Source organism: Letharia lupina (genome assembly GCF_014066315.1).
Source record: "Letharia lupina isolate WasteWater1 chromosome Unknown contig_11, whole genome shotgun sequence".
In the NCBI taxonomy this organism is placed as follows: Eukaryota; Fungi; Ascomycota; class Lecanoromycetes; order Lecanorales; family Parmeliaceae; genus Letharia; species Letharia lupina.
Genome location: NW_023502980.1, coordinates 1586391 through 1608945, shown reverse-complemented (window position 1 = coordinate 1608945; position 22555 = coordinate 1586391). Strand labels below are relative to the sequence as shown.

General features: G+C 50.3%; 11 protein-coding genes across 11 annotated transcripts; 5 read left to right on the top strand and 6 right to left on the bottom strand.

Moving 5' to 3' along the window:
- Positions 1 to 714: 714 nt before the first annotated feature.
- HO133_001023 (uncharacterized protein) lies at positions 715 to 3122 on the top strand (the record flags this gene model as incomplete). The annotated part of the gene is made up of 2 exons (XM_037291956.1): positions 715 to 1863; positions 1917 to 3122. 2 exons carry the CDS (start codon positions 715 to 717, stop codon positions 3120 to 3122), a joined length of 2355 nt encoding a protein of 784 aa, XP_037152318.1.
- An 836-nt stretch (positions 3123 to 3958) lies between these two features.
- HO133_001022 (uncharacterized protein) lies at positions 3959 to 4383 on the top strand (the record flags this gene model as incomplete). The annotated part of the gene is made up of 2 exons (XM_037291955.1): positions 3959 to 4172; positions 4364 to 4383. 2 exons carry the CDS (start codon positions 3959 to 3961, stop codon positions 4381 to 4383), a joined length of 234 nt encoding a protein of 77 aa, XP_037152317.1.
- Positions 4384 to 6912: 2529 nt separating this feature from the next.
- HO133_001021 (uncharacterized protein) lies at positions 6913 to 8615 on the bottom strand (the record flags this gene model as incomplete). The annotated part of the gene is made up of 2 exons (XM_037291954.1): positions 6913 to 8214; positions 8274 to 8615. 2 exons carry the CDS (start codon positions 8613 to 8615, stop codon positions 6913 to 6915), a joined length of 1644 nt encoding a protein of 547 aa, XP_037152316.1.
- Positions 8616 to 8812: 197 nt separating this feature from the next.
- Positions 8813 to 9913, top strand: HO133_001020 (uncharacterized protein; the record flags this gene model as incomplete). Its single annotated transcript, XM_037291953.1, has 1 exon — positions 8813 to 9913. The coding sequence occupies one exon, from the start codon at positions 8813 to 8815 to the stop codon at positions 9911 to 9913; it is 1101 nt and encodes a 366-aa protein (XP_037152315.1).
- A 603-nt stretch (positions 9914 to 10516) lies between these two features.
- Positions 10517 to 11320, bottom strand: HO133_001019 (uncharacterized protein; the record flags this gene model as incomplete). Its single annotated transcript, XM_037291952.1, has 4 exons — positions 10517 to 10635; positions 10705 to 11105; positions 11165 to 11215; positions 11271 to 11320. The coding sequence occupies 4 exons, from the start codon at positions 11318 to 11320 to the stop codon at positions 10517 to 10519; spliced, it is 621 nt and encodes a 206-aa protein (XP_037152314.1).
- A 1700-nt stretch (positions 11321 to 13020) lies between these two features.
- On the top strand, positions 13021 to 13649 carry HO133_001018 (uncharacterized protein; the record flags this gene model as incomplete). The annotated part of the gene is made up of 2 exons (XM_037291951.1): positions 13021 to 13096; positions 13147 to 13649. 2 exons carry the CDS (start codon positions 13021 to 13023, stop codon positions 13647 to 13649), a joined length of 579 nt encoding a protein of 192 aa, XP_037152313.1.
- A 552-nt stretch (positions 13650 to 14201) lies between these two features.
- On the bottom strand, positions 14202 to 14614 carry HO133_001017 (uncharacterized protein; the record flags this gene model as incomplete). The annotated part of the gene is made up of 2 exons (XM_037291950.1): positions 14202 to 14413; positions 14596 to 14614. The coding sequence occupies 2 exons, from the start codon at positions 14612 to 14614 to the stop codon at positions 14202 to 14204; spliced, it is 231 nt and encodes a 76-aa protein (XP_037152312.1).
- Positions 14615 to 14818: 204 nt separating this feature from the next.
- HO133_001016 (uncharacterized protein) lies at positions 14819 to 16040 on the top strand (the record flags this gene model as incomplete). Its single annotated transcript, XM_037291949.1, has 3 exons — positions 14819 to 14830; positions 14883 to 15013; positions 15068 to 16040. The coding sequence occupies 3 exons, from the start codon at positions 14819 to 14821 to the stop codon at positions 16038 to 16040; spliced, it is 1116 nt and encodes a 371-aa protein (XP_037152311.1).
- Positions 16041 to 16661: 621 nt separating this feature from the next.
- Positions 16662 to 17279, bottom strand: HO133_001015 (uncharacterized protein; the record flags this gene model as incomplete). Its single annotated transcript, XM_037291948.1, has 2 exons — positions 16662 to 17042; positions 17148 to 17279. The coding sequence occupies 2 exons, from the start codon at positions 17277 to 17279 to the stop codon at positions 16662 to 16664; spliced, it is 513 nt and encodes a 170-aa protein (XP_037152310.1).
- Positions 17280 to 18417: 1138 nt separating this feature from the next.
- Positions 18418 to 20053, bottom strand: HO133_001014 (uncharacterized protein; the record flags this gene model as incomplete). Its single annotated transcript, XM_037291947.1, has 4 exons — positions 18418 to 19112; positions 19191 to 19771; positions 19888 to 19925; positions 19985 to 20053. The coding sequence occupies 4 exons, from the start codon at positions 20051 to 20053 to the stop codon at positions 18418 to 18420; spliced, it is 1383 nt and encodes a 460-aa protein (XP_037152309.1).
- A 1631-nt stretch (positions 20054 to 21684) lies between these two features.
- Positions 21685 to 22050, bottom strand: HO133_001013 (uncharacterized protein; the record flags this gene model as incomplete). Its single annotated transcript, XM_037291946.1, has 1 exon — positions 21685 to 22050. The coding sequence occupies one exon, from the start codon at positions 22048 to 22050 to the stop codon at positions 21685 to 21687; it is 366 nt and encodes a 121-aa protein (XP_037152308.1).
- Positions 22051 to 22555: the final 505 nt, after the last annotated feature.

Below are 22555 nucleotides of genomic sequence, written 5' to 3'. Positions count from 1 at the left end.
TTCCGTTGCAAGCTCGGACCACCCGTGGCGCAGGAAAATGTAGTCACGTATGGCTGTCAACGTAGCAGTTACATGCAATATCCCCACAGACGAAAATACAACACTCGGATGGATCAGACCGGGATGATGTAGAAATGTACAAAGCCTTTGTGAACTCATGTCCTTTTTTCTATGAATAACGCTTCGTCATTGTTTTTGCCGGCGTCTGTCTCAGCCCTATCAGCTCGCGTTTACGCCTGCCAAAAAACCAACGATGACTTATCCCTTTAACCCTACCCCTCAGGTTTAAAATCAAACAACCAGTACATCAACGTTGGCGGGCCTCAATACTATCATCACACTTGCTGCTAACCCTTTTCAATTCTCCTCTGAATTTCAAGCAGACACGCAGCTGGTCTGATCTTTTTTTCATTGGTGACCTAGCTCTTGCTATAAGGGTCTCTGCGGTCGTCCGGCATCCATCGTCATTTCACCAGTTGTGTCACGCCAGGAGCTGCACATCCACCAAACTCTCACGCCTCCTTACAAGTCCAAATCACATGAGGGGTCATTTCATCACCCGAAGTCACCTCCCTCCACGCTCGGGGCCTGCAGTGGCGCGCTTGTTTCAACAACGTGGGACCTGAAACCAAGGACCGCTTGGAAGTGGAATTGGAGCTTTAGGGAAGTTGGATGGTACAGGGGCAAATTTGCAACGGAATTATCACTACATCGATGACTGCTGTAGCGTCTCCGCCTAGCTTTCAGCCACAATGGAATGCTGGTAGTGGTGTAGAGGGACCTATGAGCGCCGAGGAGGTTACCAGAATGTTCATGCCTCGCAAGGGTGCACAGCGCACGAACTCGGCTTCTTCGACTACTTCTTCAGCTTCGTCATCTACCTTCACTTCACCTGCTCCTGCCCCACAAACGAACGGCGATACCCCAACTGCGAATGGGGAACAAGGAGGGTGGGGACCAAAGAAAAAGGCGGCCAGTGGTGCCAGAGGTCTTTGGCCGTCTTCCAAAGCCGAGCCTGTATCAGGTCTATCTACAGCGAGATCACAGGCACTCCCGACCCCGTCGTCAGGTCAGTCAGCCGCGTCCACCATGAACACCGCAATGCACCAGCCTTCCCCAGTATTACCCTCACAAAACAGACTTCAATCTCAAGCACAGCAAAATGGAGGAAGAGGAGAACAGCAGACTACAGGTTCAGGACCGTCACCGGCCATTCTGGCACTGCTGCCAATGACCGGTACCTTCGAAAGAAAACAAATTACAGTACCATTTTCTCCAGAATTCTTGCGGATTGGTCGTCAAACGAATGCGAAGACTGTACCAACGCCCGTCAACGGCTATTTCGACTCCAAGGTACTTTCGAGGCAACACGCTGAGGTGTGGGCGGACAAGGAGACTGGCAAGATATGGATCAAAGACGTGAAATCATCGAATGGAACCTTCGTCAACGGAGTTAGGTTATCGGCGGAAAACAGAGATTCTGAGCCGCACGAACTTCGGGAACAAGACACGTTGGAGCTGGGTATTGACATTGTGAGTGAGGATCAGAAAAGTATTGTACACCACAAAGTCTCCGCCAAAGTTGAACTTGCGGGTATTTATCCCAACCCTCCAAGCCTACTGGAAATTGACTTCAGTGCCAATACTTCGAGTGGCGGCAACGCGATGATGGGGGAGCCCATGAGTCAGCAAATGTCACAAATACGAGGCCGAGGTGGTAGTCAAGGCTCCGTGAGCAGCAACGGCCGTATGACTGGTCCGTCGAGTATGGCCGGGGGCAATTCAAATATGTTGGGACCGCAGAGGCAAATGAATCTTTGGATGGGTCCTATCACCATTGAGCAGGTCGTGAAGAAGCTGGGGGTAAGTCGAAAGCTAGACTTAAATATGTGTACACAGTTGCTGATATATGCCAGGGGGAGCTCAAGCAAGCAAAGCAGCAATCCCAGGATCTCCACCGTACTGGGGACTTTTTCAACACTCTACTAACGCTACAACCTGGCCAAGAGCCCCCTAATTCCCCACCGAAACATATTACAGAGGAGAATAAAACGAACGGTGTTCATCCACCTTCCCAGGTCGACATTATGTCTCCATTTTCGCAGCCTCCAGCCCCACCGCCACAACATCCTCTTCCTGAAAAACCAGATTCCGCTCGCTTCACCATACCAGACTCGTTGTCTCAGCCATCCCTGAAGAGAGTAGATACAGAAAGACCAAAATCAGGATTGAACTCACCTACAAAAGAGATTCCGAGCGGCCAGATTGTCTCCCTGCTTGAAGCATTAAAGTCAGCGAAACAAGAAATAGATTCGCAAGGCAGCCGCGTAAAGCATCTCGAAGTTGCATTGGCACGAGAGCGCAAGGCACGTGAGCTTGCGGAACGGCGTGCGCGCACCTTATCGGGTAGCCAAGATGATCACGAGACCAACGGTACTGTTGAGGAGGCCTTCGAGCCACCCTTGGATACTCTGGAGCTCATCGAGCACGAGCTACCAAATGGTCATGCGGAGGATGACGAGGAGTCGAAGTTGCTTCCAAGATCAATATCCACAGCGACTTTGAAGAGCGCTGAAGAGATGCATCAGGGCACAGTAGATATCGATACCTCAACCTCGCGGCTACAGGCGAGAATAGACCTCATGGTTAAAGAGATGGATGACTTGAAGTTGCTGATGGAATCATACAAGCAAAGGGCAGAAGACGCTGAAGAGGGACAAAGGGGCTTAGCGGAGATGGTGGAAAGCATTCGAGCAGGACGCGACTCCAAGAGCGTGATGCCAACAACAAATGACGAAGACTCTACACTTCTCGGCAATGGCGACGTTGATGGAGGTGCGGACTCAAAGGGTCCTACACGTTCCAAAGGAATGGACCGCAGCTCGTCGTCCTCGCATCTGCATCACCAGCTACCAAATGGCACCGCTGCAATAGAGGACATGCACCGAGAGCTGGAGAAAACGGTATCAAACGTACTCCAGCAGCAACGGCAATGGGGCAGTACAGGAGAGGGTGGGCGCATGGTACAGAGTGCACCTTATGTGTCTATGGTCGGGGTCGTACTTATCGGAGTTGGGATCATGACTTGGTTAAATGGCTGGCAGCCGGGTGGAGAAAGATGAGCGCCGAATTCGATGATACGTATGATACGACACTGAGCAATACCCTTGGCGTCTGATTTTACTTCTTGGAAGGAAGGGTTCGGTAAGAATACGGATTGTTCGGAATCGTCTTCACGATCATGCATTATTAGCAGAGTGGCTTGATAAGGAGGGCATCTCTTACGGCAGCCTGCATTGCGACGTGTTTGACCCTGAACATACACCCGCGAGGTTTGCCAATACACATATGCCTCATCACCCTTTTTATCCTCTTCATCGTTCCCTCCGTGTCCAAGTGTGAGGGGGCTTCTCGCCTTATGGCTTCTTTTTGTTTTTCGGTGGCTGGAACTTTACCACGGCTTGACACCTGTGAGAAGGTTCTTGCTCTTGTGAAGCTTTCCCCAAATCAATAGGGCACTTCGATCTGTGGCGCCCCTCTGTCAAATAAAGACTCAGACGTCGTCGGTGCTCGGCAAACCCTTCAATCAACCTACACTGCAAGTCTTGTTCACGACTCGACAATCTAGAAGCCCGTTCGCCATGGTGGAAAACAGCATTAATAATCATGGCACGGCTGAAATACAAAGGTTGTGCCAACGGTATCCGGCGGATCGAATGAAGCGAATACCGAATATCCCTCCGAAACGCGCATTAAGCAGCCCCTGACCGCCAGTCAAGAAAAGCCATGTCCAAACGAACACATACAGTGGGCAAAAGTACCAAACTCTCTCTAGCTCCAGGATCCTACAAATACTCACCACCCCTGCTCCTATCATTCAAGACCCTTTCCCTCCGACCCATCAGACCCACTCGGCTTCTTTTCCTTCCGCCCTTTCCATCAAACAAAGCAACCAACCATGCAACTCCCCCTCCAGGCCGTCTTCGCCGTCCTCTTCCTCTTCGCCCCTCGCCTCGCCCTCACCGAACTCGCACCCGACATGGCCAACGGCAACGCAGTCGACCGCGGCTGCACGAACCAAACGTGCCCTATCATCAACGCACGCTTTCAATCCGCAAAGGACGAGATTGCTCAATTGGACGACAAGGCGACAACGCCGGCGTTCTTGTCCGGTTACTGGTCAGCCCTGAGAGATGTCGTGAAGGAGTTTGAGTGCTGAAAGGTGTTCGTGTTTTCCAGTGACGGGATGGATATGTCCATGGGGTTGCTTGGTACGTTGCAGTTGTTACATTTGGATGCTTGAGGAACAAGGGGAAGCTGACTGGAATGTAGGAATGTCAGATCAAGGAAATCTTGTGAACAGATAAAGGGGATGGAGAGTAGTAATGCTGTCATGGCTTCATATTTGTGTTCTGTGTTCTCAATGCTCTGTCTAAAGCTGTCATTAGACAGGGTTTGAGCACCTCTGTGGGGCTCAGGAATCACATATCTCACTATGCATCGCGTCCCTGGTGTCGAAGAACTCGAGTAAGCAAAACGAACGGATTTCTACGCATACATGAATGCCATGGTTTGAACTTTTTGAAATGAGAGGTGGGCCAAACATTGTGGCTGCTTGAGTCATGTTAATGGCCGACTTGAAGAGTTTTGTCCGTAGTAATTGATTAAATTTCTCGACGTGAGTCTGAAGTATGACACATTCTTAGGAAATGTGTTCGATTGAACCAAAAACTCCCGCTTGCTGCCAGGCTCTGCTCAAAATTATCGGGCAATGTATTTGCCACAGGGTCCCACGAAGCTTAAAATACCTGCCCTTTGGTCAGGAGGGAGAAGGCTCTGGCCCCAATCATGCACGCTAGCAAATACCAGAGGCCAATAAGCCATATTCCAAGGTCACGTGGGGTGTCCGTTGCTCCGCATGTTGGTAATCCATGACGTGCAGGAAGTCTTGACAGCACCTCACACACGACCGACTGCACATTCCTGAAACAGCCGAGCACAGGGTTTTCCTTGTGACCTGCGTCAATTGCTGTGGTCAAAGCCTTCATCATGGCTCCGAACCCAATCATATCCCACCGTCGAACCCTTCTGCAAGCCAGTGAACAGTTCGAGGATATGTGCCTGACATAAACTTTACTTAATGGCAGCCTACCTACCTAGGTAGGTAGCTGGACGAGCAGAGAGAGTGACTTAAGACATAAGCATACTCGTAAACCAGAAGTCCACAAAAGATCTATCATACCTAGTGCCCTTTTGTGAAAGCTTGGTTGAAGCGACACGCTGATATTTGTTCCGAAGTCAACGAAGGTTCGTGAATTAGAAGGCAGAATGCAGAGAGCTTTCTCCCTCATCTATGCGCCATGGTCGCGGAACCTCTCTGTCCATTTTTTCCCGTCGCTACGCGTCCTTTTCACAGTCCTCGTCACAGCCGAGGCACGATCCACATGAGACTGCACTCAATCTAGTCACATTCATGCAGATCAATGCGGAGTATGCACGCCTGACGTCTGAGCTCGACTGTTGCGCCTGGAGCCTTGCGTTCGATTGGGCCACCAGGAGGTGGGGATGGACAAAGCGCAACCTCTTTCCCAGGTTGTCATGCAAGACACTTTAAACGCTTCCTGTATCCGAAAGAAACACCTCGGCACGCTTGTTTCCTCTCTTATACAATCTTCACTACCTCTAAACATCTCAATTCAGCAAGAAGAAGAAGAATAACAAAGCAAAAACTACTTGAACCAAGTTCCACACTTCCTTCAGCCAAATCATTCGAACAAGCTAGAACATACCAAACCGCATCATAAACCACTATAATGTCTTCTCCGATATCTATCATGACCCTAGCTTCTGATCTCCTCGTCCTCGGAGCAGGCATTTCCATTGCTGGCTTTGTCCTCAAAGGGCTTTTGTCTCAGGACACGAGATACATTCCCGCACCTATTCAAGCCACCTTTATGGCACCCAAAGCTGTGTTGAAGGAGATGATGACATGGTCTGAAGCTTCCGACATCAGAGGCGAGGTCGCACTCGCGGCAGTGATCCAAGTTCCTCACCATGGATAGGGCATATTTTGGTCTATATCGCACACCAAACGTCCGCGCTGCACGACAATGGTGTATCCTCACTGCTTTCATGTCCCGAGCCGGTAGTAAGCCTGGCAAAACACCAGACACGGTGCATCGAGCCCGCTGTTCCGCTCTCTCCAGACTACAACGGTCACTCCGACACATCTCATTCCAACAGGCCTGGAGCGCTAGACAGTGCGTTTGAGCAATGAACAACATCCGTCTGGCTGTCACAGTCCTCCAAGTCATTCTTTGCAGTAGCATCAAGCCAGGCTGAAAGCTAGTCGAGGCTAGATGTGAGGAACTGAAACGAGAGTGGCGACCTCCAATCTCACTTTAAGTGACGAGGATATGCGGTGTGGGATAGTGTAGAGAAGACAATTGCGGCTCGAGCTGCGAGGAAAGTTTGGGATTGTATAGAGCATAGAAAACAATGAAATGTGGCACCGAGGAAAGACCATTGGACTGAAATCATCGTTGTCTCACGCTCTTCCCGTGCTTTTGCTCCTCATTGCAGCGGTCAGAAGCCGTAACAACTGCTGTTCTGGCCTCGCTTTCTAACAAAAATGGCCGGGTTGCTGGGCTTGGATCCGGTAGCTGTACGGAGTACTTAGAGCAGAAGCATATCAGCGTACGAATTTGCTTGGGCTACAAACCCGTATCCTAACAAACACTACCAGCTTGACACCTTTAATCGCGCTTTGAGACTGCCCCTTTTGTAGCTGACTGAGGGCTGGTCAGAAATTCTGGCTTGGCCAACCAGCAACAAAATTTACCTCTAACCGCGACTTTATCGGTTGCCTGACCGGTTAGTATGGTTTCCTTTCCTCCTGCTCTGTTTCAGATTCTAATCGCTTTCTGTCATCTCATCGGTGCTACTACTCAAGTGATCGTCTTCGTCCTTCCCGCGTTCACTAATATCTTCGTCTTCATCCTCGACGGCCTCTCCCATTTCCTTTCTCCTCGCTACTTCCGCATCCCTCATGCTTCTCAGCCTTCTCCGTTTCTTTCTCGCCGCCTTGATTTCCTCATCCTTCTGTCGCCGCCAATCCTCTTTCTCTTGCTCAAGCACGACTGCTGCCGCGCTACGATAACGCTCCTCAGCGACCTCAAGCCGAGAGGCGAGTGCAGAATTTTGGACACGGAGGTTGGTAAGCTCCGATGAATCAGTAGCAGCGCCGAAAGACTTTTGGGGAGAAGACAATTCAGCGAGAGATTCTTCGAGAAGAGCAGTTGGGAAAGATGAATGATGCAATTCTTGATGAAAAGATGTGGTTTCGGCGGAGAATGGGAGAGGAAGAGTCGATGTGAATTGAGCTATAAAGGTGTACTTGGTGGGTATAATAGCGTCAGAAACGCCGTGATCGCCATTGACAAAACTTTCATATCGCGGCTTGACAACATTATGAAGTTTCACAGCTGGCTCGGTTACGTCGGGAAAGCCAATCGGTTTTAGCATAATTATATTCGTAACGGGGGCAGCGAAGTCAGCCACTCTTTTGTCGTACTTGCCTGCGGCTACGTCCCAATTATGAATCTTGCCGTCTTGATGACCGGAAAGTAGACTTGTGCCATCATAGCTGACCTGAAGGCAGAGAAGTGGGGATGCTGAATGGTGCGGAGCTGACCACCTGCCCGACGGTCGGGGCTGGGTTGGTGTAGACTGCAGAGCAGGGTTATGCAATGGCTGTGTTAGTCCACCCTGACTGTAGAAGTCTATGAGCTGTACACTGCCATCTTCGTAACCGGCGTAAACTGCACGATCTGCAGGGTCTAAAGCCAAACAGAGTGGACTTGAGGGAAGCAGGAAGGTATGCAGAGCATCTCCATTTAGATAGTTCCAGACTATGCATGTTTTGTCCTTCGAAGCTGACACGGCAATGTTCTTGTTACTAGAGCTGTGGCCGAATAAAATGGCAGTTATTGCAGCGCGGTGGTTCGAAAGTGATCTGAAAGGAGAGAACGGCAGATCATGGCCGTTGTCATTAGCTGATGAGGCTGAGAATGAGAGCAGACCTGGGATAGACCAGACATGTATGGTTGAATCTGTAGAGCCCGACAGAAAGAAATTGGAGGTTGGATCGACCGCAAGGCATGTTGTTGATTGGAGGTGATGTTGTGGTGTAGATACTTGTCTGCCAGTTCCCAGCTACTTTAAATGATCAGCATTACTAGGAGGAGGATATCATTTCGGTAGGATAGACACACCTCCCATAGTACCACCCTTCCACCCTCAGTACCCAGGATGAGCGTTCCGGCTCCCTCTGATTCTGCAGCAAGAACAACGCTTTGAATCTTCTCTGGAAAGGGTACTACTGCCTCTTGATTATTTCGCTCCCTGCTGTAGACATGAATAACTGCTTTATCTTCTTGTGCGGCAAAGACATGAGATGGGCTGACTGCTAGAGAATTGGTGTTGGTTGAACTTTTCTTGAAGGTCGACTTCAGAGCTGGTAGAGGCTGGAAATCATAGAGGTGTACGCCAGGAATAACGCTGTTGCTTGGCTTCTCAGGATTAAGCGTCGATGCCATGAAGCTTTCTGTGAGCATTGCAGAAAGAGGGACGAGTGAACGTGATCAGAGGAGGAAATTCGAAGCCCATGAGCCTATCAACTCGAAGTCGAAGCTCAAGGAAGTTTGAATAATTTCCGAGCTAAGGTTCCATGCCCTTATCGATAAGATCACACCCGAAATCCTTGCTCACGGACGACGAGAGGCTCGAGCGACTTTCACTTCATCGATCACCGATGCTCGCTCCAGCACCTCTTACCGAAGTCGCTAGGGAGGACCCAAAGCATGAAGAAAATGGCATGTCGCTTGAACAGACACGAAAAGTTGCTCTCATCGCGACCTTTTTTCCCAAGTCGAGGCTCACTCCCCCAAATCTGAATGTACAGGCTACAGCTAGTAGCGGAGATAGGGACCAATATGAGACCAAAGCTACGAGACCATCTTTGCCCTCCTATGTTGGTACCTTTACATCTCTGCTCGCCCAGCTTGTGCCCCAACTTGACTATAAATCAACCCAGCATCTAACCTCCCATATTACTCAATCCACCTACACAGGACTCTACCAAGACCTACCGGACTTTTCGAATATCCGGCATGATGCTCCAATCCAAGATTTTGAAAGGAGACATGGTCTCGAGATCATCTTTGACGTTCATCCAAATGCTTCTGGGCATCAGCAGCGGCCCTTGCTGCTCGCTCTTTTCGACATGGACTCCACCCTCATCAACGAAGAAGTAATCGACGAGCTTGCCCGATCAATTGGCATCAGCGATGCAGTCTCGGCCATCACAGCCCGTGCCATGAACGGGGACATTGACTTCGCAACCTCCCTCTCAGAACGTGTAGCCATGCTAAAGGGTGTGCGTACGAATGTATGGGAGGACCTGAAGAAGACGGTCACGATTGCGACAGGGGCAAGAGAGCTCGTCAGTGGTCTGAAAAAGAAGGGAGTGCTGACCGGTGTTGTGAGCGGAGGTTTCATCCCAATGGCCGAGTGGCTGAAAGGCGAGCTGGGGCTTGATGTCGCCGTTGCGAACCATTTGTTGGAAGAGGGCCCGACAGCGGACTTCCCGTATCCGCATCTTTCAGGTTTGCTGGATTCCAATTATCCAGTCGTTACGCCCGAGCTGAAAAGAGAGACCTTGAGATCTCTTGCAGCTGATCATGCGATCCCGTTGTCTGAAACGCTGGCTGTGGGAGACGGGTCCAACGATCTGCTCATGCTTGGGACCGCGGGCTTAGGCATTGCATGGAATGCGAAAGAGAAGGTGCAGACTCGGGCGCCCATGAGATTGAATGGGAACAGCCTCGCAGATGTGCTGTACTTGATCTTTTAAAGTTGGGAGAGAGTGCTTGCAGCTGGGTCTTGACTCCATCACGTTGAGTAATTTCTTTTGGAGATGAAAAATTAATCCAATATAGACTATAGAGATGAGATGTATGAGCTTAGTACTTTGACGTTCAGCGATCTCGGCTGGTCTGTCCTGCACTAACGGAGAGGACACCTGTTGCATTTCCTGGCCCTTTAATTCGAAGATGTTTGACCTCACGGAGCGAAGAAGGCAGCTAACAGTGCGAACGAGGTCCAAGTCTTCGCCTCTTACATCCGTGGCTTAAAGTGTTCGAACCCCGCCGATGTCTTTCCGCTCTCTTCTGACCTCGAGCAAGCATCGGTCACAAAGCTAGAGAGCGGACCGAGGATGCAGCGCACAGTCTGCAGGGAAGGTTGTTATGATGACCAGGGCGAGTATGTTACAAAGTAGAACGAACGATTGAAACGCCGTTGCTAGCCAACAGAGACTCCCTTTCAGCATCTCCAGGCTCGTGAATACAGCGAACGGACTTCCGTAACGCCCAAATAGATAGGCGTGGAAGTGGGTCCTCGTAAAGGCGAATACTCAGCATGCACAGGGAAAGGAATGGCTCGCGTCATGTACAGCTCACATCACTGAGCACTTGCTCCCTCCACTAGACGTGCCGGCGCCCTTGACTGAGAGCGCGACTCTCGCTGCTTCTGTGAATGCTTCGTTCACGCCCCGGTTTCGTTTTGCTGAGCACTCTGCGCCAGCAATAGGTGTTAGCTCGTTCCCTCCCATTGCGAAGCAGACACTACGGGAACGTGACGTACCCAGATATCGCAGCGCCTGGATCCTCTTTGCAACTTCTAAACCCTGCTTATAGTCAATCATGACCTTCTCCCCTCCTGGCCTCGCTCCCGTTTCCTCCTCCTCATCGCCGCCCCTCTCCCTCAAATCGCACTTTAGCGCCACAAGCACGAGCTTCACACCCTGGCAGTTCTCCGCAATCTCGCCCACCCATTTCGATTCGACGTTCTCGAGCGAATCTTTGGAATCGACGCTGAAGCAGAGCATGATAGTGTGGGTGTCGTCATAAGAAAGGGAGCGCAGGCGGTCGAATTCTTCTTGGCCCGCGGTATCCCAGAGGGAGAGCTCGATGTGGACATTATCGACGAAGATGTCGTGGACGTAGTTTTCGAAGACGGTGGGCTCGTATACTGTAGGAAAGTACCTGCGATGGCGCAAGGCGCATCAGATAAGCTCCGCTGGGTCCTAGAAGATAAGACGTACCCTCTGGTAAATACGTTGAGCAGTGAAGTCTTGCCGCAAGCACCGTCACCTCTATTTTGATTGTCTGTAAGTCAACTGGCAGTAATGGAAGGTGGTAAGACCGTACAATAGGACAAGCTTGCGATGAACCGTCTTGCCTCCTCCGCAGAGAGGCATGGCGGGTGAAGGATTGCGGGACGGCACTCAGGTAGCTAGGATCTTTCTTTGCAATCTTGAATGGGTCGCGGACATTCACTTATGTAGGGGATGTGATACCAAAGCTATGTAACAAAAGAGTGTGATGCGGACGCTGGTTCAAGTAGGCTCTTGAACACAGTTCTGAGTGACGAATTGACATTGCGATCCCTCACCAGCCTAGCGTGAAATCTTGGACCCGGGTTCTTTTAAGGTTTGGATCTGGGTCCCGAGGTCCAAACAATTGATTCCCGTCTTCTACTGAGAATATCTACACAAATGCTTGAGGATATCTATTGATGCGCCGCTTTTAGTACGTTCACCATATGATTCAGCCTAGCTCGGCTTCTACAGCACAACAGTAGGAAGTCAAGTAATGCCGGTGTATACAGCCTGTGTATATTTGTGTACATGGCTATTCCTATCGCTCGATTAAGGTCTCCTTGATCCTTAGACACTGTGAGGATGTCCATCGGTGGAAAGGTGAGACCTGGTTCATATGAGATGAGTACGAGGTCGATCAATAGCTTGCGAGCTCCAGCTATCTACTCCGATCTGAGCCTCTTCAAGCTAATAGCACTCATGAATGGACCATGATGGGAATTGGCTGAAAGGCTTCTCGCTTGTCAAATTCACAAGCATAATTAAGCCATGCGTTCAATCCTCCGGCTATGGGTAGTGGACTTCTCCCGGCCTTATGCTCTTTTCAGTAACATTCTCTACACTGCCATCAACGCCCGACAAACGTGATGCCACTTGATTCGCGAGACCGTCAGCCACTTGCCGCATCACTCTAGGATTGTCGTAGAACTGGAGGACGGGCCGACATTTTCCAGGCACCCTGGGGGGACCAAGTGCTCTCGCATTTGGTCCCTTGTCCGGCTCTATGTTCTGATATTCCTTCTCAATTGACGTGGCCTTTTTCTCTGGTAGTCCGCAAGCCACAATCCTATCAAACCACCAGAGCTTTACAGTGACGTTCAACCCGACCCCATGACTTGCAATGTGCCGTCTCAGATGTACTCCTACACTCGCGAGCTTGCGTTCATTCGAGCTAGGTCCAATCCATACCCCAGGGTTTTCGGTCGTACGGGCCTCAAGCCAATACCGTTCGCACGTACCTATTACTGAGTCTTCGAGGAGCCGAACATGAGTTCTGGCGTTTAGATTATGCTCTCGAAGCGAGAGAATGAGGTAAGCCGTCACTTGTCCTGGGCCATGGAAGGTAGTTTGCCCGCCACGGAGTGCTTCATGGAATTCAGCTTTCCTGTGAGCCCTGAGGTAGGCTTTTTGCTCGTGTGAAAGCGCGCCAACTTCTCGCCGGCCGCAGGTGTATGTTGGAGGGGTCTGGAAGGTAAGGAGGACGGGACCGGGAGCTGGAGCCGTTGATTGAGAGGCTTTGTGATCTAAATGAAGGCGAACGAGGTGCTCTTGTATAGCTGATGCCCGTAGGTAAGGTGTCAGACCAGGTAAGTGAACGTGCCGTAGCCTCATCAAGCCAAGGATGCTGCGGGCGTGATGTGGAGCTTGGGCCTTGCAGGCTTGCAGCAGAATAAAGTAAAGGAGCGGACGGCCGGCCGGCCGGGTAGAAAGGCGCCAAGCGCTCCCGAAGAAGCACTGGGTTCTATCGGATCTTGCTCCGCAATGTCTTGTGGTGCTTTTTACAATCATAGAACGCTATCATGGCACCAAAACTAGCTACCAAACCTAGGGACAAAGATAAAAGCAATGCCCAAAAAATGCCTCGTTTACCGAAGAGTAGGTCGACCTATGTTGTGGACTGGAATCCTAGACTCAGAGACATCTAGATGCGCGAATCGAAAAGCGGCCTATTTTCCGTCCACCGATACCTTCTCCCTATACCGGTGCTGACCAAAAGAAGGTCATCTACGTCTCAACCAAAATGCCGTTCATATCAGCCGTCAAACGGGTTCGCAAGCTGCTTGGTGAGATTGACAAACGGTCTATGGGCAAGGTAGACCTAGTGGAAGGCAGAGGCAGTGACAAACAAAAGCTCAGAAAGCTTGGTGAAAGAACCAATGCTTCAACAGGCAAAGAACCAGAGGAAGTAGTCTTGAAGGCTACAAATAGGGCCATTCAGAATGTGCTAGGCTTAGCGTTATTCTTCCAGGGCCAAGATGATTGCAGAGTGCGGTTGAGGACTGGCACGGTTGGTGTTGTCGATGATATAGTGGAGTCAGCGATTCCCAAAGGGGCTGCGACTGTGGAAGTAGAAGAGGAGGAGGAAGAGTTACCAGAGTCACGGGTGAGGAAAGCTAGCTTCGTTGAAGTTGCCATAACTCTCATGTGATCGCGAACGGTTCCCCTTGTGTTTCAGACGCCAAAACCTCGGCGTTATCGTGCATCCATCCTACTTCCGAAGAGGATTATGCTCGAACATGAAAAGATGGATCCAGCGATGAACTAGAATCATGACAAAAGCGATCAACAGATCAGTGGCTTGAAATCCGAAGGCGGGACCGAATGCTGGCCATCTTCGACATACTTAAGGATGGAATAAGGGCGTTCAGAACAGCCAGGAGCTGCATGGTGAAATCTGCTACAAGTTCAGCATTTCTGCGTTCTGCGGTAGATTTTTGGTGCAGATTGTAGCCTACCATTTGCACAACAGCGGTTGATCTAGGTATTAGCAAGAGTAACTCAAGGTATGGAGGTCGCTCAAGAGGGGGGAGGAGCAATTTCTAGCATAAGAAACAGCTGTTGTAATGTCGCTATAGTCGACCAGGCTGCTTGTCTACGCAAACAATGCGAGTTTCAATCAGACTCCCGTTGCAAATATCATAAACATAACGCCATTCTTCCAACGCCTGAAACAGCCGAAATGTTAGGCATTTCCAACATTTCAACCACAGCTCTTGCACTCTGGGCCCCGTATATCGTCCACGGTTCCCACTTTCCTGCCTCCCCCACCCCCACTACCACCATTTCCACCTCCGCCTCCCCCACCTCCACTACCGCCGGATCTTGGTCCAGCTCTCACACCGGCAGCTGACCGGTTTCTATTTGTAATACTGAAGGGCGATTGCTCGGCAGCGGCATAGGCGTCAAGCTTTGCTATCCATCAGACTTATATATTCCAATATACACATGGATATATGAACGCACAGAGAATAAGGTAGTCACGTAAAGACCTAAGAAGGCGTACGAATCATCAACAAAGTTGCGAATACGAGCGGACAAGGGGGGGCTGTTATTGCTTAGCGAGTACTCCTGGTTATGAGTCTGGGTGAGCTTACCTTTGCAGCACTTGGCCATTAGAGAGGTAAGGTCGCGCTGGCGTAGACATTTCGATTGGACGTGTACAATCAAGTGATGCTTGGTTTGAAGTCAACAATGTGCCACGCTAGCACCTGAGGTTGGCGCAGGGTAGCACTGGTGAAATTTTTCGCGCAATTCAAAGTTTGAAAATACGAATACCTATTTACCAACATACAGCTTTGGATCATACCCCCATTTCCCATGGAATCCAAGGTGCAGGTCCTTTCCATGCAATTACCTCCGAGCCCAGCTAATGATTTGGTAGAAGCGCAAGCGTGGTTCCGACCAGCTCACAGAGAATGAAGTAGATACCTCGAAGCCCACCGCTGTCTTCGAAGCCAAGGAAGGGCGAAAGTACACACTGAGCATTGCGCTGCCTGGGAGCATCATTGCAAAGTCATTGAGTCTTCTTCAACCCACCCTGCGCAGCCACTCATGAGTTCATTACAGTGCACAAACGCCCGAACTCCAAACGCTCTTAGCAGGTCAAATTGCCCGTGCCCTTGCCGTCTTCTGCGTCGATGAAGTAGTGGTGTTTGACGATGGTCAACTAACGCAGGATGCTGAGACTCATACTACATTCTCAAGTACTCAAAAAATTGGAAAAGAGCACAACTCGTATAGCGGCTACACAGATCCAAACTTCTTCTTGGCGCACATTTTGTCATATCTTGAGACACCTCCAAATCTACGAAAAGACCTGTTTCCTCTTCATCCAGACTTTCGACTGGCGGGATCCCTGCCAAGTCTAGACATGCCCCATCACGTCCGCATGCACGATTGGTGCCAATACCGTGAAGGCGTTACCAAACGGGAAATACCCAATAGGCAAGAAAGGAAAATATGGAGGACGCCGCCTGGTCATACCTACATCGAGACTGGCCTTCGTACACGAGTCTTTATCTCAGCTGTCATAGCACCAGAAACGCGCGTGACTGTCAAATTCAAAGATGAAGAGAAGCCCGAAGAAATCCCAGGTAATGAATTACTGGCCGAAGCTGTCGCTCCTTCTGCTCCGCGAGAAGAGGCTGGCTATTACTGGGGCTACAGTGTTCGCTCAGCGTCCTGTATATCTGCTGTTCTCACCGAGTGCCCATTCGATGGCGGCTACGATCTAACAATTGGGACGTCAGAGCGAGGCGTCCCTGTATCTAGTCTTGATAGTACAAAAACGCCAAAGAGCCAACCCATTCCAGAGTTTGCGCACATGTTGATTGTTTTCGGAGGCGTTGGTGGATTGGAAGTTGCGGTAAAGGCAGACAAGGAGTTGGAGAATTTGGGAGTGAAAAGTCCCGAAGCATTGTTTGATCACTGGGTGAATCTGTGTCCAGGACAAGGTAGCAGGACGATTCGAACGGAAGAGGCAGTTTGGTTGGGGTTGATGGGGTTGAGAGGTGTTGTGTCGAGGAAGGGAAAGAGGTGAACTCTGGGCAGCGTGGATCTGCATACTCGCTGCACAACGTCACTGTAAATAAGAGATGTGAGTCTAAACCATCAAACAAGATGACTAACCCCATTCGCACACAAACAACCACGGAACTCTGAACAGATTCTTTTCCAAAACCACAGGGATATGATCCAATCACTATTTCATAGAAAGCCCAAGAGCGAGTGCTCAGAATACCAACTATGATATCGTAGACTACGAGTCATACATATCCAGAACCACAGTGGGATACCTACCCATCTCTTACCAGCGAAAAATTGCCCCTGAGCCTCTTCCATCTCAAGGAGCACATTCGCGAGAGACGCAGATTGAAAGCAACATTGCCTTTGACCGAGACCCTATAGTGTTCAACGCTTTTAGGCTTCATGGTTTCGTGTTACCGGCGTACATCTCTCTGGGCTGTCTCTCCAGTCCTAGCTTGCACGTTCCAATGCAGCCTGATGACCCATCCTTTCATGGCTACGATGCACATCCACACGATTGACAGCAGAAGTCGCAGTTTCGGAGGGTTCCAATTCAAAGCAACAATGGGTATACGCATCTCATCCCGCTCGGCAGACGTAGGAATCCGCATGGCTTCGTAGTCATTCTTCTCGGTCATTGAGCAGCAACACTCATCCTCAGCTGCCTCTCCCGCTGCTGAGCCTGCAAAACCAATCTCTCAACCGCATACCCCAACCTCTCCTTCTTCCCCCTCAACTGTTTCAATCTCAACGCCTCTCTACTCCCGTCCCCATTGATACCCACACTGCTTCTCTCTCCCGCGCCACTCCCCCTCGCGCCTCCCATAGATGCGCGTCCTTCGCCTATTCGACCCTCCAGTAGTTCGCAGCGTGCTATTAGAGCTTGTTCGCGGCGGGCAAGCTTATCCAGATGGGATTCGACTCTGGAAAGAAGCGAGGCGACTTCGGGGGTTAGGGAGGCGAGGAGGGAGGATTGGGCGGATTGGAGGGTGGGTTCGGGGAGGAGTTCGAAGTGCTGGGTGATGTTAGCACAGTACGTCGTGCCATCTAGGAAGACCACCGTGAAGATCGATGCGGATCAAGAGGTAACAATTGAACAGACAGAAAGGTGCGAACATACGCGCGTTGTCTGCAGCACCTTCGCTAGGCGTGGGAAGTCATTGACCCCGGAGTCGAGGATTGATATGCTGGAGGATAGAAGGGCATTGGTCGAGCGCAGGGACGAGACGCAAGATGTTAGCGGATTTGCCATCTTGTAGAGACCTTCTGGCAGCGCTCGAGCGCCGCTGGGTGCCTTGTTTACTTGGAGTGAACAGCAACGGAGGTTGGCGCGGAACAAGAGCGCACCGCGCTTAAAAGCGGCGTTGGATCTTTGTGAGGTCAAACCTCAACAGCAAACTTCACATCTCGACTCTACCACTACAACGTCCACCATCGATCGAACTCCCACCTCCGTTACTACAAAGATCCCGCAAAGATGTCGCTGCTCGGCAAGAAATTCAACGGCCTCTTTGGTACGAAATCCTCCCATCCGCCCTCCGGAAGCAAAAGTACTCCGTCATCGTTCTCGAGAGCTGACCCACGTCTGCAGCGCAACCAATGGCACCTTTCTTCATCGCCGGTACGTCGCCGACCTCACCTCTAGCCGGGATCCAAGAGTCCATGCTGCAATTCTTCCGGCACGAGCCGGTGTCGCTGCCACACCCCGCATCCGCACAGTCTTCCACTCCGAGTCCAAGGAGAAGGCTGATTGATTGCCGCACGCAGGGCTGATTATGATGTATGGGATCAACTCAGCGGCAAACGCTCTTGCTCAGAGTACGTCCGCAACGACCTCCAAGCGTTCGCTACAAAGGGCGGCGAGACTGACAAGCACTCTTCGCGCATAGCCGAGCAATTCAAGAACGATCCGCGAAACCCGAACTCTAAGACGCAGAAGCCGGCGGACAAGCGCTGAGGGGATGAGTGTTGGTGGTGTCAGGAGAGGATGTTGTGAAGGAGGGGAGATGGGGGAGACGCGGTATGCTTAGAGGGTGGGCGACAGAAATGTAAAACCAGTTGAACGGATCAAACTTGCTTTACGGTTCTGCAAAGGATGAGTCCCATTGAATTGCAGGCATCAAACCTGTAGCATTTCCTGCAAACGCGACGCTCCCCTTTAATCTGACGGTCCAATAGCGTATTACCAGTACCTGCGAGATGAGCCAAAGCTCATTAACCGACGCATAACTACATTTTTTAAAGGTCTAGTCGATTATCCTGGTGCAACAGATCTCATCAAATGTCGTTGTATTGTTACTAGCATCGTACAATATAATGCCTGATGTCTAACCACCTTTCCCTTTATCGCTTTTTCGATGGTATACCCAGATCATTACTTCCTACTTGATTCAAACTTCCGTTACTCGCTCCCCCTTATCCCCGTGACACCCATTGGTCCTTCGCAAATCCCCTTTTTCTCCTGTCTCGGTCCCACACATGACCTCTATGCGGTTGGTCATGGATGCGCACCATGGTTCAACCCAGGTAGTCCACAGATGCGAAGCCCAAAGCAAGATAAGAAAAAATACCGGCAACACAATGCAAAAGACCCAGCCATCCGGGAACGATCTTCGTTGGAAAGGATCTGTTAAATTCCCGTTGACATCCTGGCTGTAATAAGAGACCGGCTTCTGCCAGCCGAAAAGCATCCACGCAAGCAAGCTACGGACCAAGGGACCGTGGATCAGATAAAGTGGTAAACTGACACTCCCTAACCATACAAAGGCGGGATGTGATAACATGTCTTGCATTCGGGGAGATATTACGACGGCGAGAGTGATAAGTTGGGCCCCGATGGAGGTCCAGTAACGCCAGTAGTCCTTCCCGGGAAAGATGAATTGCCCAATCTGGGCCAAATTCTGGGACCAAGAAGTCCATTCGGGAGACACCTCCGGATAACCCGATACGTGAAGGCCTAGGAGGAGTGCAACCCCAGTCATTGCTCGTATGAACGGATTTCGCTGGGGCGTCATAGAGGGAGGGGGGAGTCGGTTTGAAAGTTCGGCAAGGAGAGCTCCGAAATAGATGTTCATCCCGAGCATTGCTACGTTGAAGGGCTTGTGTTAGCGTTTGAGGGGATCCTCAATCTTACTGTGAATTGAAGAGGAATAATTTCGCTTACGATCTCCTCCCGCCCAATTGAATGCATAAAGGCCTAGGAATACTAGTATGCGATAGTTCGAGTGTATACGGACTGTAGCGAGCAAGGTAATAAAAATGAGCATCGACCCCTTGAGTAGAAAGGGGAAGGTCCATTGGTTTTTGTCGTAAACGTTGAACCCAGTGGTCCAAGTGGTGAAAAGGTTTGCGAGAAGAAGACGGATGGAGCCCGTAACACCGGGTCCGGGCTTAGGGCTTGTGTCTCGAATCCAGACAGCTTCACACGTCCTGCCAATTTCGAACAGTCCCAACTGACATATCACCCAGCTTATTATAGTAGCAATTGTTGCGGGTAAAACGAGTCTGCCGGTCCTCCTAAACGCGCTGAAAGCCAGGCCCGAGAGAGCTTGGCTACCATTGCCGTTCCGTGCTTGCTTAATCGGCTTCATAGCGTTGACGTAGCCTGTCAAGACAAAGAAGAGGGAAACCCATGGCGCCCCTTGGGCAGGTAGACGTAGTAAAGGCAGGTGGATGAAGGAGCCCGTATGGGTGCTGTCTTGAGCTGGGGTAATAAGGGTGTAGGCAAACGATCGAGACAAGTGGCTATCAAGGATTTCGGAGTCAGCATTGCCTAAAGAAGACGATGGTTCGAACGTTGAAGTCTTTCTGAAGGCTCAAATCCTACTGGGACAAGAAATCCGAGCCGCAAAAGGACGTACCTCGTAACAACGAGCAGAGATGCAATGCCGCGAAGACCCTAGCGCTGTATTAGTCTAGGGTGTCTCTCGAGGACGGTCGATGTTCGAGTGAACGTACTTCGGCCCAGAGAACATTTCTCTGGCCAGTAGATGCAGGAACTGCCTCCCAAGGCAATAGCCTCTTCATCACTGTGTGATTGTGCTATATAATCATGACAGGTGTAGGAATGCTTCTCGAGGGAGAAGTGGAGGATGTCAAGGAGCAAGGGTAGTCATGAAAACGACGTCGGAATGCAAAACGAGTGAGCAAATTTGAGAGCATTGTTGAAGAAGGAACTTCGAGGGATATAAGAAAGAGGAAGGAGAGAAAAGGACAGCTTGACCAAGCGCGACTGCCAATGCTGGAAACCCCGTAGAAGATGGCCGGTGCGCATGGGAGTGAGCATTTTAAGTGGATGCTTCTGTAGTAGTTGAAAGCGGCAAGTCATTACAATCTACAAAGCATTGCCCCAGGGCATGAAACAAGAAGGATTGAGTGTAAGTATCCGTTAGTAAAAAATATGGTAGGGTGCAGAAGAGAGGGATAACAGCTTCCTCATGCAATAATGCACAATAACTATAGAAATTATGTTTGGACTGGGGATTTTCGGGACGACGCAGGGGCCCTCGGGTGGAAGAGTTAGCGTGTGAAGAATTCTGGCGAGTGCTTGGCATCGCCACACTGTCGTCCCCCATACCACATGTATAACAACTTTGTAAGGCAATGATGAATGCTGGCTGTACGTTTCAAGGATCAGTGTACGTAGACATCAAATATTCCGAGTATTGCGATTCTAATACGGTCGGAATTGTGAAACTTGATCAAGTGATAATCAAAATACAGACGGTGGAAGGATCATGGTCTACAGACTCTCATTTCTTCATACTTTCAAGTAGATTACGCTTGATCACCGTCACCGGAGACTTTCAAATTCTTGGCGATGCCAAGCATCTGCAAGGAATCTCCACACGCTACTTTTAAAGAGGGATTGATCCAGTCGGAGCCGGCAGATGCACTAAGGTAACTTTAAGTCTCTAAGTAATTACCTTATGTAGGTACTGTTAACCCCAAATGACTTGACTGCGTTACTCTTCGTACTGAATACACTCATCTCCACTACCTTACTCTTGCTTGTCAGCTTTGGGTAAGATGAGCAAATTTGCAATTGATAACCTGTCGAAAAACCCTACGTACCTATCAACTGCTTGAATTTTCCCCTTTCCAAAGTTTCCACTCCTACCCCACAATCTGCAGCCTCGGTTATGTACATTGGTACTTTATATATCATGTGATTGAGGTACATAAGGTAGCTCCGCTCCGATGTGGGGGTTTGACATGTAAGATGCTAGCAGGGTTGGTGGGGGAGACAACGACCACAACCCGCTTTCACGTAAAGTAGCAGAATATCCTTTCCCAAAGGCCGTCATTATGCTCTGGACGTGAAGGAGTGGTACATGTTGTGAAGGTGAGGCTTCACAGGATGAACACGGAATGCAAAGAACCATCGCCTACCCCTTTGAATTGCATGATGGAGCCTCATGGAGCCTCATAAAGCCCCCTTGCGCGCATGGCAAATTAGAACTCCAAATAGGTGTGACGCACCTGTCACCATTCAACGAATATTAAGGGAATTGTCGCAACGCTATAAGACCATGCGACCCGTGATAGGAGTTAGCGCCCTGATTGCGTTTAAAGTTGTGGCTAGCTATGCAACACAGCTCCGATACCTAACTTCCTGTCCCAATTCGCACTGCCGTCGTCATTGTATAATTCGTCGTTCAGATGTATCCCCACGGCCTGAAGCGCGATCGATCGCCAGCCTGCGGCTTCATGTAATGAGATTCTGGCCCTTCACCAGGCCTTGCCTGAGTAGTCGGGTACTCTTCCCCTTGAATATCCCGACCCTCCAATCTTGAGGTCACAGCCGCAACCTCCACACCGCCAGTGACTTCGTCAATCTGCTTCTCCTCGCTGGATTCGATGTGTGGCATGAGAGTGAAAGCGTCGACAGCAGGTTCGAGCTCGGTAGTTCCCCTTACGAACGCGGTCAATGCTGTACGAGACACTGGGCGGCTGCTTGAGTCTGCGATAGCTGGCAGGGCTGCACGAATATCATTGGTATCCGTCCAACGAGCGTCCATCATACTGCTCGTGTAGGCTGCTGCAAGTGGGAGCGTGGAATTTGAAAAGCCCGAGGGTTATCTTTGAGTGGTATCGCAAAACGCGAAGGGCTCGCGGAAGTCCTCGATTGATGTTGAGTCAGCCCTGAAATGATTGTATACCTCAGACTCCCAGATCAAGTGTTCTATCACTTGCTCATCCGCGTGGCGGTGTGGGCTTATGTTGTCGCAAAGCAGAAGTATACAAACGTCATTCGGCTAGTCAGTGGAGGACCGGGTGTCTTCTAAAAGGCATGACATGCTCTGCAAGTTTTGATTTTGTCTAATTGTAGTCATGATCAAGGTGTGAAGTAAAGTGGATGACGAATGTCACGGAAAACATCAGAAGGCCCCATGGTTATTTGTTTGTGTACCAAAGGTGCCATGTTGAAGTGTGAACAGTTGGACAAACCCAGAAAGATTGACACAGACAATGAACTTGTACGAGGCAGGGAGCCCCAAAAGTCAGATGCTTTTGACGAGAATATAA